Source organism: Salmo salar, chromosome ssa04, assembly GCF_905237065.1.
Source record: "Salmo salar chromosome ssa04, Ssal_v3.1, whole genome shotgun sequence".
Classification (NCBI taxonomy): Eukaryota; Metazoa; Chordata; class Actinopteri; order Salmoniformes; family Salmonidae; genus Salmo; species Salmo salar.
The window spans coordinates 1,799,096-1,811,758 of record NC_059445.1 but is presented as its reverse complement, the minus strand read 5'-3'; the positions used below and the strand labels follow the sequence as shown (position 1 = coordinate 1,811,758).

Genomic DNA, 12,663 nt, shown 5'->3' with positions numbered 1-12,663 from the left:
TATCTTGATACTGGTTGACCTGTAGGTAGGGGGGTGTATATAGTATATAATATGTTATCTTAATACTGGTTGACCTGTAGGTAGTGGGGTGTATATAGTATATAATATGTTACCTTGATACTGGTTGACCTGTGGATAGGGGTTTCTCTGACCCTGGACCATCTGTCTGGGGAGATGCTGCTGCTGCTGCTGCTGGAGCTACAGAAGAAGAACAGACAACCACATCACTTCCTGTACAATGTCATCACATCCTGTTCCATGACATTTCCCGCTGTCCCACTGGAAAGGTAAAATAAAGGCCAATTCAATCAACCTGCAGCCAAATAGCACAGGCTACAATCACCTGGGACAACCATGACACAGCAATACAATCAGTACAATATGCCTAACCCTTCACATGAACAGTTTTCACATCAAATGTTGATCTCTGTTTGTTGTCAAACTAACTGTAACAACCTGTTATAAATAGATAGTCTGGAGCGTGTATAATGTCAGTCAATATACAATGTTCATTTAGTGCACAACAAATATTCACGAAATGTTGATCTGTTTGTTCTCAATCTTCAATCAGTGTCTGTAAGGTTAATAATCCAGTATATATAACTATAGTCTGTAAAGTTAATAATCCAGTATATATAACTATAGTCTGTAAAGTTAATAATCCAGTATATATAACTATAGTCAGTAAGGTTAATTCTAGTAATCAGTATATATAACTATAGTCTGTAAGGTTAATTCTAGTAATCACTATATATAACTATAGTCTGTAAAGTTAATAATCCAGTATATATAACTATAGTCAGTAAAGTTAATAATCCAGTATATATAACTATAGTCAGTAAGGTTAATAATCCAGTATATATAACTATAGTCTGTAAAGTTAATTCTAGTAATCCAGTATATATAACTATAGTCTGTAAAGTTAATAATCCAGTATATATAACTATAGTCTGTAAGGTTAATTCTAGTAATCAGTATATATAACTATAGTCTGTAAGGTTAATAATCAGTATATATAACTATAGTCTGTAAGGTTAATAATCCAGTATATATAACTATAGTCTGTAAGGTTAATAATCCAGTATATATAACTATAGTCTGTAAGGTTAATAATCCAGTATATATAACTATAGTCTGTAAGGTTAATTCTAGTAATCAGTATATATAACTATAGTCTGTAAGGTTAATAATCCAGTATATATAACTATAGTCTGTAAGGTTAATAATCCAGTATATATAACTATAGTCTGTAAAGTTAATAATCCAGTATATATAACTATAGTCTGTAAGGTTAATTCTAGTAATCAGTATATATAACTATAGTCTGTAAAGTTAATAATCCAGTATATATAACTATAGTCTGTAAGGTTAATTCTAGTAATCAGTATATATAACTATAGTCTGTAAGGTTAATAATCCAGTATATATAACTATAGTCTGTAAGGTTAATAATCCAGTATATATAACTATAGTCTGTAAGGTTAATTCTAGTAATCAGTATATATAACTATAGTCTGTAAAGTTAATAATCCAGTATATATAACTATAGTCTGTAAGGTTAATAATCCAGTATATATAACTATAGTCTGTAAAGTTAATCTAATCCAGTATATATAACTATAGTCTGTAAGGTTAATCTAATCAGTATATATAACTATAGTCTGTAAGGTTAATAATCCAGTATATATAACTATAGTCTGTAAGGTTAATAATCCAGTATATATAACTATAGTCTGTAAGGTTAATAATCCAGTATATATAACTATAGTCTGTAAGGTTAATAATCCAGTATATATAACTATAGTCTGTAAGGTTAATCTAGAATCAGTATATATAACTATAGTCTGTAAGGTTAATAATCCAGTATATATAACTATAGTCTGTAAGGTTAATAATCCAGTATATATAACTATAGTCTGTAAAGTTAATAATCCAGTATATATAACTATAGTCTGTAAGGTTAATAATCCAGTATATATAACTATAGTCTGTAAGGTTAATTCTAGTAATCAGTATATATAACTATAGTCTGTAAGGTTAATTATCCAGTATATATAACTATAGTCTGTAAGGTTAATTAATCCAGTATATATAACTATAGTCTGTAAAGTTAATTAAATCCAGTATATATAACTATAGTCTGTAAGGTTAATAATCAGTATATATAACCTATAACAGTCTGTAAGGTTAATTCTAGTAATCAGTATATATAACTATAGTCTGTAAGTTAATAATCCAGTATATATAACTATAGTCTGTAAGGTTAATTAATCCAGTATATATAACTATAGTCTGTAAGGTTAATAATCCAGTATATATAACTATAGTCTGTAAGGTTAATTCTAGTAATCAGTATATATAACTATAGTCTGTAAAGTTAATAATCCAGTATATATAACTATAGTCTGTAAGGTTAATTCTAGTAATCAGTATATATAACTATAGTCTGTAAGGTTAATAATCCAGTATATATAACTATAGTCTGTAAGGTTAATAATCCAGTATATATAACTATAGTCTGTAAGGTTAATTCTAGTAATCAGTATATATAACTATAGTCTGTAAGGTTAATAATCCAGTATATATAACTATAGTCTGTAAGGTTAATAATCCAGTATATATAACTATAGTCTGTAAGGTTAATAATCCAGTATATATAACTATAGTCTGTAAGGTTAATTCTAGTAATCAGTATATATAACTATAGTCTGTAAAGTTAATAATCCAGTATATATAACTATAGTCTGTAAGGTTAATAATCCAGTATATATAACTATAGTCTGTAAGGTTAATAATCCAGTATATATAACTATAGTCTGTAAGGTTAATAATCCAGTATATATAACTATAGTCTGTAAGGTTAATTCTAGTAATCAGTACATATAACTATAGTCTGTAAGGTTAATTCTAGTAATCAGTATATATAACTATAGTCTGTAAGGTTAATAATCCAGTATATATAACTATAGTCTGTAAAGTTAATAATCCAGTATATATAACTATAGTCTGTAAAGTTAATTAAATCCAGTATATATAACTATAGTCTGTAAGGTTAATAATCCAGTATATATAACTATAGTCTGTAAGGTTAATTCTAGTAATCAGTATATATAACTATAGTCTGTAAGGTTAATTATCCAGTATATACAACTATAGTCTGTAAGGTTAATAATCAGTATATATAACTATAGTCTGTAAAATTAATAATCCAGTATATATAACTATAGTCTGTAAGGTTAATAATCAGTATATATAACTATAGTCTGTAAGGTTAATAATCAGTATATATAACTATAGTATGTAAGGTTAATAATCCAGTATATATAACTATAGTCTGTAAAGTTAATAATCCAGTATATATAACTATAGTCTGTAAGGTTAATTCTAGTAATCAGTATATATAACTATAGTCTGTAAGGTTAATAATCTAGTATATATAACTAGTCTGTAAGGTTAATTCTAGTAATCAGTATATATAACTATAGTCTGTAAAGTTAATAATCCAGTATATATAACTATAGTCTGTAAGGTTAATAATCCAGTATATATAACTATAGTCTGTAAAGTTAATAATCCAGTATATATAACTATAGTCTGTAAGGTTAATTCTAGTAATCAGTATATATAACTATAGTCTGTAAAGTTAATAATCCAGTATATATAACTATAGTCTGTAAGGTTAATAATCCAGTATATATAACTATAGTCTGTAAGGTTAATAATCCAGTATATATAACTATAGTCTGTAAGGTTAATAATCCAGTATATATAACTATAGTCTGTAAGGTTAATTCTAGTAATCAGTACATATAACTATAGTCTGTAAGGTTAATTCTAGTAATCAGTATATATAACTATAGTCTGTAAGGTTAATAATCCAGTATATATAACTATAGTCTGTAAAGTTAATAATCCAGTATATATAACTATAGTCTGTAAGGTTAATTCTAGTAATCAGTATATATAACTATAGTCTGTAAAGTTAATAATCCAGTATATATAACTATAGTCTGTAAGGTTAATAATCCAGTATATATAACTATAGTCTGTAAGGTTAATAATCCAGTATATATAACTGTAGTCTGTAAGGTTAATAATCCAGTATATATAACTATAGTCTGTAAGGTTAATTCTAGTAATCAGTACATATAACTATAGTCTGTAAGGTTAATTCTAGTAATCAGTATATATAACTATAGTCTGTAAGGTTAATAATCCAGTATATATAACTATAGTCTGTAAAGTTAATAATCCAGTATATATAACTATAGTCTGTAAAGTTAATTGAATCCAGTATATATAACTATAGTCTGTAAGGTTAATAATCCAGTATATATAACTATAGTCTGTAAGGTTAATTCTAGTAATCAGTATATATAACTATAGTCTGTAAGGTTAATTATCCAGTATATACAACTATAGTCTGTAAGGTTAATAATCAGTATATATAACTATAGTCTGTAAAATTAATAATCCAGTATATATAACTATAGTCTGTAAGGTTAATAATCAGTATATATAACTATAGTCTGTAAGGTTAATAATCAGTATATATAACTATAGTATGTAAGGTTAATAATCCAGTATATATAACTATAGTCTGTAAAGTTAATAATCCAGTATATATAACTATAGTCTGTAAGGTTAATTCTAGTAATCAGTATATATAACTATAGTCTGTAAGGTTAATAATCTAGTATATATAACTAGTCTGTAAGGTTAATTCTAGTAATCAGTATATATAACTATAGTCTGTAAAGTTAATAATCCAGTATATATAACTATAGTCTGTAAGGTTAATTAATCCAGTATATATAACTATAGTCTGTAAAGTTAATAATCCAGTATATATAACTATAGTCTGTAAGGTTAATTCTAGTAATCAGTATATATAACTATAGTCTGTAAGGTTAATAATCCAGTATATATAACTATAGTCTGTAAGGTTAATAATCCAGTATATATAACTATAGTCTGTAAGGTTAATTTAAATCCAGTATATATAACTATAGTCTGTAAGGTTAATAATCCAGTATATATAACTATAGTCTGTAAGGTTAATTCTATAATCCAGTACATATAACTATAGTCTGTAAGGTTAATTCTAGTAATCAGTATATATAACTATAGTCTGTAAGGTTAATAATCCAGTATATATAACTATAGTCTGTAAAGTTAATAATCCAGTATATATAACTATAGTCTGTAAGGTTAATTCTAGTAATCAGTATATATAACTATAGTCTGTAAAGTTAATAATCCAGTATATATAACTATAGTCTGTAAGGTTAATCAATCCAGTATATATAACTATAGTCTGTAAGGTTAATAATCCAGTATATATAACTATAGTCTGTAAGGTTAATAATCCAGTATATATAACTATAGTCTGTAAGGTTAATTCTAGTAATCAGTACATATAACTATAGTCTGTAAGGTTAATTCTAGTAATCAGTATATATAACTATAGTCTGTAAGGTTAATAATCCAGTATATATAACTATAGTCTGTAAAGTTAATAATCCAGTATATATAACTATAGTCTGTAAAGTTAATAATCCAGTATATATAACTATAGTCTGTAAGGTTAATAATCCAGTATATATAACTATAGTCTGTAAGGTTAATTCTAGTAATCAGTATATATAACTATAGTCTGTAAGGTTAATTATCCAGTATATACAACTATAGTCTGTAAGGTTAATCTAAATCAGTATATATAACTATAGTCTGTAAAATTAATAATCCAGTATATATAACTATAGTCTGTAAGGTTAATAATCAGTATATATAACTATAGTCTGTAAGGTTAATAATCAGTATATATAACTATAGTATGTAAGGTTAATAATCCAGTATATATAACTATAGTCTGTAAAGTTAATAATCCAGTATATATAACTATAGTCTGTAAGGTTAATTCTAGTAATCAGTATATATAACTATAGTCTGTAAGGTTAATAATCTAGTATATATAACTAGTCTGTAAGGTTAATTCTAGTAATCAGTATATATAACTATAGTCTGTAAGGTTAATTCTAGTAATCAGTATATATAACTATAGTCTGTAAGGTTAATTCTAGTATATAGCTATAGTCTGTAAGGTTAATAATCCAGTATATATAACTATAGTCTGTAAAGTTAATTCTAGTAATCAGTATATATAACTATAGTCTGTAAGGTTAATAATCCAGTATATATAACTATAGTCAGTAAGGTTAATTCTAGTAATCAGTATATATAACTATAGTCTGTAAGGTTAATTCTAGTATATAGCTATAGTCTGTAAGGTTAATTCTAGTAATCAGTATATATAACTATAGTCTGGAAGGTTAATAATCCAGTATATATAGCTATAGTCTGTAAGGTTAATTCTAGTAATCAGTATATATAACTATAGTCAGTAAGGTTAATAATCCAGTATATATAACTATAGTCTGTAAGGTTAATTCTAGTATATAGCTATAGTCTGTAAGGTTAATTCTAGTATATAGCTATAGTCTGTAAGGTTAATTCTAGTATATAGCTATAGTCTGTAAGGTTAATTCTAGTATATAGCTATAGTCTGTAAGGTTAATTCTAGTAATCAGTATATATAACTATAGTCTGTAAGGTTAATTCTAGTATATAGCTATAGTCTAAGGTTAATTCTAGTATATAACTATAGTCTGTAAGGTTAATTCTAGTATATAACTATAGTCTGTAAGGTTAATTCTAGTATATAACTATAGTCTAAGGTTAATTCTAGTATATAACTATAGTCTGTAAGGTTAATTCTAGTATATAACTATAGTCTAAGGTTAATTCTAGTATATAACTATAGTCTAAGGTTAATTCTAGTATATAGCTATAGTCTAAGGTTAATTCTAGTATATAGCTATAGTCTAAGGTTAATTCTAGTATATAACTATAGTCTAAGGTTAATTCTAGTATATAACTATAGTCTAAGGTTAATTCTAGTATATAGCTATAGTCTAAGGTTAATTCTAGTATATAACTATAGTCTGTAAGGTTAATTCTAGTATATAACTATAGTCTAAGGTTAATTCTAGTATATAGCTATAGTCTAAGGTTAATTCTAGTATACAGCTATAGTCTAAGGTTAATTCTAGTATATAACTATAGTCTAAGGTTAATTCTAGTATATACCTATAGTCTGTAAGGTTAATTCTAGTATATAGCTATAGTCTAAGGTTAATTCTAGTATATAACTATAGTCTAAGGTTAATTCTAGTATATAACTATAGTCTAAGGTTAATTCTAGTATATAGCTATAGTCTAAGGTTAATTCTAGTATATAACTATAGTCTAAGGTTAATTCTAGTATATAACTATAGTCTAAGGTTAATTCTAGTATATAACTATAGTCTAAGGTTAATTCTAGTATATAGCTATAGTCTAAGGTTAATTCTAGTATATAACTATAGTCTAAGGTTAATTCTAGTATATAACTATAGTCTAAGGTTAATTCTAGTATATAACTATAGTCTAAGGTTAATTCTAGTATATAACTATAGTCTGTAAGGTTAATTCTAGTATATAGCTATAGTCTAAGGTTAATTCTAGTATATAGCTATAGTCTAAGGTTAATTCTAGTATATAGCTATAGTCTAAGGTTAATTCTAGTATATAGCTATAGTCTAAGGTTAATTCTAGTATATAACTATAGTCTAAGGTTAATTCTAGTATATAACTATAGTCTGTAAGGTTAATTCTAGTATATAGCTATAGTCTAAGGTTAATTCTAGTATATAGCTATAGTCTAAGGTTAATTCTAGTATATAGCTATAGTCTGTAAGGTTAATTCTAGTATATAACTATAGTCTAAGGTTAATTCTGGTATATAACTATAGTCTGTAAGGTTAATTCTAGTATATAACTATAGTCTAAGGTTAATTCTAGTATATAGCTATAGTCTAAGGTTAATTCTAGTATATAGCTATAGTCTAAGGTTAATTCTAGTATATAGCTATAGTCTGTAAGGTTAATTCTAGTATATAACTATAGTCTGTAAGGTTAATTCTAGTATATAGCTATAGTCTGTAAGGTTAATTCTAGTATATAACTATAGTCTAAGGTTAATTCTAGTATATAGCTATAGTCTAAGGTTAATTCTAGTATATAGCTATAGTCTAAGGTTAATTCTAGTATATAACTATAGTCTAAGGTTAATTCTAGTATATAACTATAGTCTAAGGTTAATTCTAGTATATAGCTATAGTCTAAGGTTAATTCTAGTATATAGCTATAGTCTAAGGTTAATTCTAGTATATAGCTATAGTCTGTAGAGTGTGTAGAATATCTAATATAACGCAGTATGTTCATTTAGAACACAGCAGGTATAGAGAGAACATCAGGAGACAGTAATGTTCCTGGACTGCAGTATGCTTGTTGTGTTGTGCCAATTACAATCTACTTGCTGTGTGTGTGTGTGTGTGTGTATGTGTGTGTGTGTGTGTGTGTGTGTGTGTGTGTTTGTGTATGTGTGTTTGTGTTGACCTAGGTAGTTCAGAACAGTTTAACACCAGGTTAACCACAGAGGGGAAAATCAAAGTAGAAGACTAAATTATCACAGCAGGTGTTGTGCGCACACACACACACACACACACACACACACACACACACACACACACACACACACACACACACACACACACACACACACACACACAATCTGAGGACATCAAAGGAATCCTAAAGCATCGGGAAGGGGTTAGTGTAGAGGGGCGATGTTAGGAAATGTGAGAGCTGATTATAAATGTGTGTGTGTGTGACGGTGTGTGTGTGACGGTGTGTGTGTTTGTGACGGTGTGTCTCTGACGGTGTGTGTGTGTGACTGTGTGTCTGTGACGGTGTGTGTGTGACGGTGTGTGTGTGATGGTGTGTGTGTGACGGTGTGTGTGTTTGTGACGGTGTGTCTCTGACGGTGTGTGTGTGTGACTGTGTGTCTGTGACGGTGTGTGTGTGACGGTGTGTGTGTGACGGTGTGTGTGTTTGTGACGGTGTGTCTCTGACGGTGTGTGTCTGTGACGGTGTGTGTGTGACTGTGTGTGTGTGACTGTGTCTGTTCGGTCCCTCCTCCCTCCTCTCTGTTCGGTCCCTCCTCCCTCCTCTCTGTTCTGTCCCTCCTCCCTCCCTCCTCTCTGTTCTGTCCCCCCTCCCTCCCTCCCTCCTCTCTGTCCTGTCCCTCCTCCCTCCTCTCTGTTCTGTCCCCCCGCCCTCCCTCCTCTCTGTTCTGTCACTCCTCCCTCCCTCCTCTCTGTTCTGTCCTTCCTTCCTCCCTCCCTCCTCTCTGTTCTGTCCCCCCGCCCTCCCGCTCTCTGTTCTGTCCCCCCTCCCTCCCTCCTCTCTGTTCTGTCCCTCCTCCTTCCTCTCTGTTCTGTCCCTCCTCCCTCCCTCCTCTCTGTTCTGTCCCTCCTCCCTCCCTCCTCTCTGTTCTGTCCCTCCTCCCTCACTCCTCTCTGTTCTGTCCCTCCTCCCTCCCTCCTCTCTGTTCTGTCCCTCCTCCCTCCCTCCTCTCTTCTCCTCTCTGTTCTGTCCCTCCTCCCTCCCTCCTCTCTGTCCTGTCCCTCCTCCCTCCTCTCTGTTCTGTCCCCCCGCCCTCCCTCCTCTCTGTTCTGTCACTCCTCCCTCCCTCCTCTCTGTTCTGTCCCCCTCCCTCCCTCCTCTCTGTTCTGTCCCTCCTCCCTCCCTCCTCTCTGTTCTGTCCCTCCTCCCTCCCTCCTCTCTGTTCTGTCCCTCCTCCCTCCCTCCTCTCTGTTCTGTCCCTCCTCCCCCTCCTCTCTGTTCTGTCCCTCCTCCCTCCCTCCTCTCTGTTCTGTCCCTCCTCCCTCCCTCCTCTCTGTTCTGTCCCTCCTCCCCTCTCCTCCCTCCCTCCTCTCTGTTCTGTCCTTCCTTCCTCCCTCCCTCCCTACTCTCTGTTCTGTCCCTCCTCCCTCCCTCCTCTCTGTTCTGTCCCTCCTCCCTCCCTCCCCTCTCTGTTCTGTCCCTCCTCCCTCCCTCCTCTCTGTTCTGTCCCTCCTCCCTCCCTCCTCTCTGTTCTGTCCCTCCTCCCTCCCTCCCTCCTCTCTGTTCTGTCCTCCCTCCCTCCCTCCTCTCTGTTCTGTCCCTCCTCCCTCCCCTCCTCTCTGTTCTGTCCCTCCTCCCTCCCTCCCTCTCTGTTCTGTCCCTCCTCCCTCCCTCCTCTCTGTTCTGTCCCTCCTCCCTCCCTCCTCTCTGTTCTGTCCCTCCTCCCTCCCTCCTCTCTGTTCTGTCCCTCCTCCCTCCCTCCTCTCTGTTCTGTCCCTCCTCCCTCCCTCCTCTCTGTTCTGTCCCTCCTCCCTCCCTCCTCTCTGTTCTGTCCCTCCTCCCTCCCTCCCTCTCTCTGTTCTGTCCCTCCTCCCTCCCTCCTCTCTGTTCTGTCCCTCCTCCCTCCCTCCTCTCTGTTCTGTCCCTCCCTCCCTCCCTCCTCTCTGTTCTGTCCCTCCTCCCTCCCTCCTCTCTGTTCTGTCCCTCCTCCCTCCCTCCTCTCTGTTCTGTCCCTCCTCCCTCCCTCCTCTCTGTTCTGTCCCTCCTCCCTCCCTCCTCTCTGTTCTGTCCCTCCTCCCTCCCTCCTCTCTGTTCTGTCCCTCCTCCCTCCCTCCTCTCTGTTCTGTCCCTCCTCCCTCCCTCCTCTCTGTTCTGTCCCTCCTCCCTCCCTCCTCTCTGTTCTGTCCCTCCTCCCTCCTCTCTGTTCTGTCCCTCCTCCTCCCTCCCTCCTCTCTGTTCTGTCCCTCCTCCCTCCCTCCTCTCTGTTCTGTCCCTCCTCTCTCCCTCCTCTCTGTTCTGTCCCTCCTCCCCCTCTCTGCTCTGTCCCTCCTCCCTCCCTCCTCTCTGTTCTGTCCCTCCTCCCTCCCTCCTCTCTGTTCTGTCCCTCCTCCCTCCCTCCTCTCTGTTCTGTCCCTCCTCTCCCTCCTCTCTGCTCTGTCCCTCCTCCCTCCCTCCTCTCTGCTCTGTCCCTCCTCCCTCCCTCCTCTCTGTTCTGTCCCTCCTCCCTCCCTCCTCTCTGTTCTGTCCCTCCTCTCTCCCTCCTCTCTGCTCTGTCCCTCCTCCCTCCCTCCTCTCTGCTCTGTCCCTCCTCCCTCCCTCCTCTCTGTTCTGTCCCTCCTCCCTCCCTCCTCTCTGTTCTGTCCCTCCTCCCTCCCTCCTCTCTGTTCTGTCCCTCCTCCCTCCCTCCTCTCTGTTCTGTCCCTCCTCCCTCCCTCCTCTCTGTTCTGTCCCTCCTCCCTCCCTCCTCTCTGTTCTGTCCCTCCTCCCTCCCTCCTCTCTGTTCTGTCCCTCCTCCCTCCCTCCTCTCTGCTCTGTCCCTCCTCCCTCCCTCCTCTCTGTTCTGTCCCTCCTCCCTCCCTCCTCTCTGCTCTGTCCCTCCTCCCTCCTCTCTGCTCTGTCCCTCCTCCCTCCCTCCTCTCTGTTCTGTCCCCCCTCTCTCCCTCCTCTCTGCTCTGTCCCTCCTCCCTCCTCTCTGTTCTGTCCCTCCTCCCTCCCTCCTCTCTGTTCTGTCCCTCCTCCCTCCCTCCTCTCTGTTCTGTCCCTCCTCCCTCCCTCCCTCCTCTGTTCTGTCCCTCCTCCCTCCCCTCCTCTCTGTTCTGTCCCTCCTCCCTCCCTCCTCTCTGTTCTGTCCCTCCTCCCTCCCTCCTCTCTGTTCTGTCCCTCCTCCCTCCCTCCTCTCTGTTCTGTCCCTCCTCCCTCCCCTCTCTGTTCTGTCCCTCCTCCCTCCCTCCTCTCTGTTCTGTCCTCCCTCCCTCCCTCCTCTCTGTTCTGTCCCTCCTCCCTCCCTCCTCTCTGTTCTGTCCCTCCTCCCTCCCTCCTCTCGTCCCTCCCTCCCTCCCTCCTCTCTGTTCTGTCCCTCCTCCCTCCCTCCTCTCTGTTCTGTCCCTCCTCCCTCCCTCCTCTCTGTTCTGCCCTCCCTCCCTCCCTCCTCTCTGTTCTGTCCCTCCTCCCTCCCTCCTCTCTGTTCTGTCCCTCCTCCCTCCCTCCTCTCTGTTCTGTCCCTCCTCCCTCCCTCCTCTCTGTTCTGTCCCTCCTCCCTCCCTCCTCTGTTCTGTCCCTCCTCCCTCCCTCCTCTCTGTTCTGTCCCTCCTCCCTCCCTCCTCTCTGTTCTGTCCCTCCTCCCTCCCTCCTCTCTGTTCTGTCCCTCCTCCCTCCCCTCTCTGTTCTGTCCCTCCTCCCTCCTCTCTGCTCTGTCCCTCCTCCCTGCTGTCCCTCCTCCCTCCTCTCTGTCCCTCCCTCCTCCCTCCTCTCTGTCCCTCCTCCCTCCCTCCTCTCTGTTCTGTCCCTCCTCCCTCCCTCCTCTCTGTTCTGTCCCTCCTCCCTCCCTCCCTCCCTCCTCTCTGTCCCTCCTCCCTCCCTCCTCTCTGTTCTGTCCCTCCTCCCTCCTCTGTTCTGTCCCTCCTCCCTCCTCTCTGGTCTGTCCCTCCTCCCTCCCTCCTCTCTGTTCTGTCCCTCCTCCCTCCCTCTCTGTTCTGTCCCTCCTCCCTCCCTCCCTCCCTCCTCTCTGTCCCTCCTCCCTCCCTCCTCTCTGTTCTGTCCCTCCTCCCTCCTCTCTGTTCTGTCCCTCCTCCCTCCCTCCCTCCCTCCTCTCTGTTCTGTCCCTCCTCCCTCCCTCCTCTCTGTTCTGTCCCTCCTCCTCCCTCCTCTGTTCTGTCC

General features: G+C 37.5%; 1 protein-coding gene across 1 annotated transcript in view; it reads right to left on the bottom strand.

The window, feature by feature from the left end:
- Positions 1–12,663, bottom strand: part of LOC123742542 (mastermind-like protein 3) — a 229,890-nt gene that overhangs the window by 36,918 nt on the left and 180,309 nt on the right. The window contains exon 7 of the mRNA XM_045717598.1: positions 114–198. Within this exon, the coding sequence (XP_045573554.1) occupies positions 114–198 (85 nt within the window). The remainder of the gene's footprint in view (positions 1–113; positions 199–12,663) is intronic.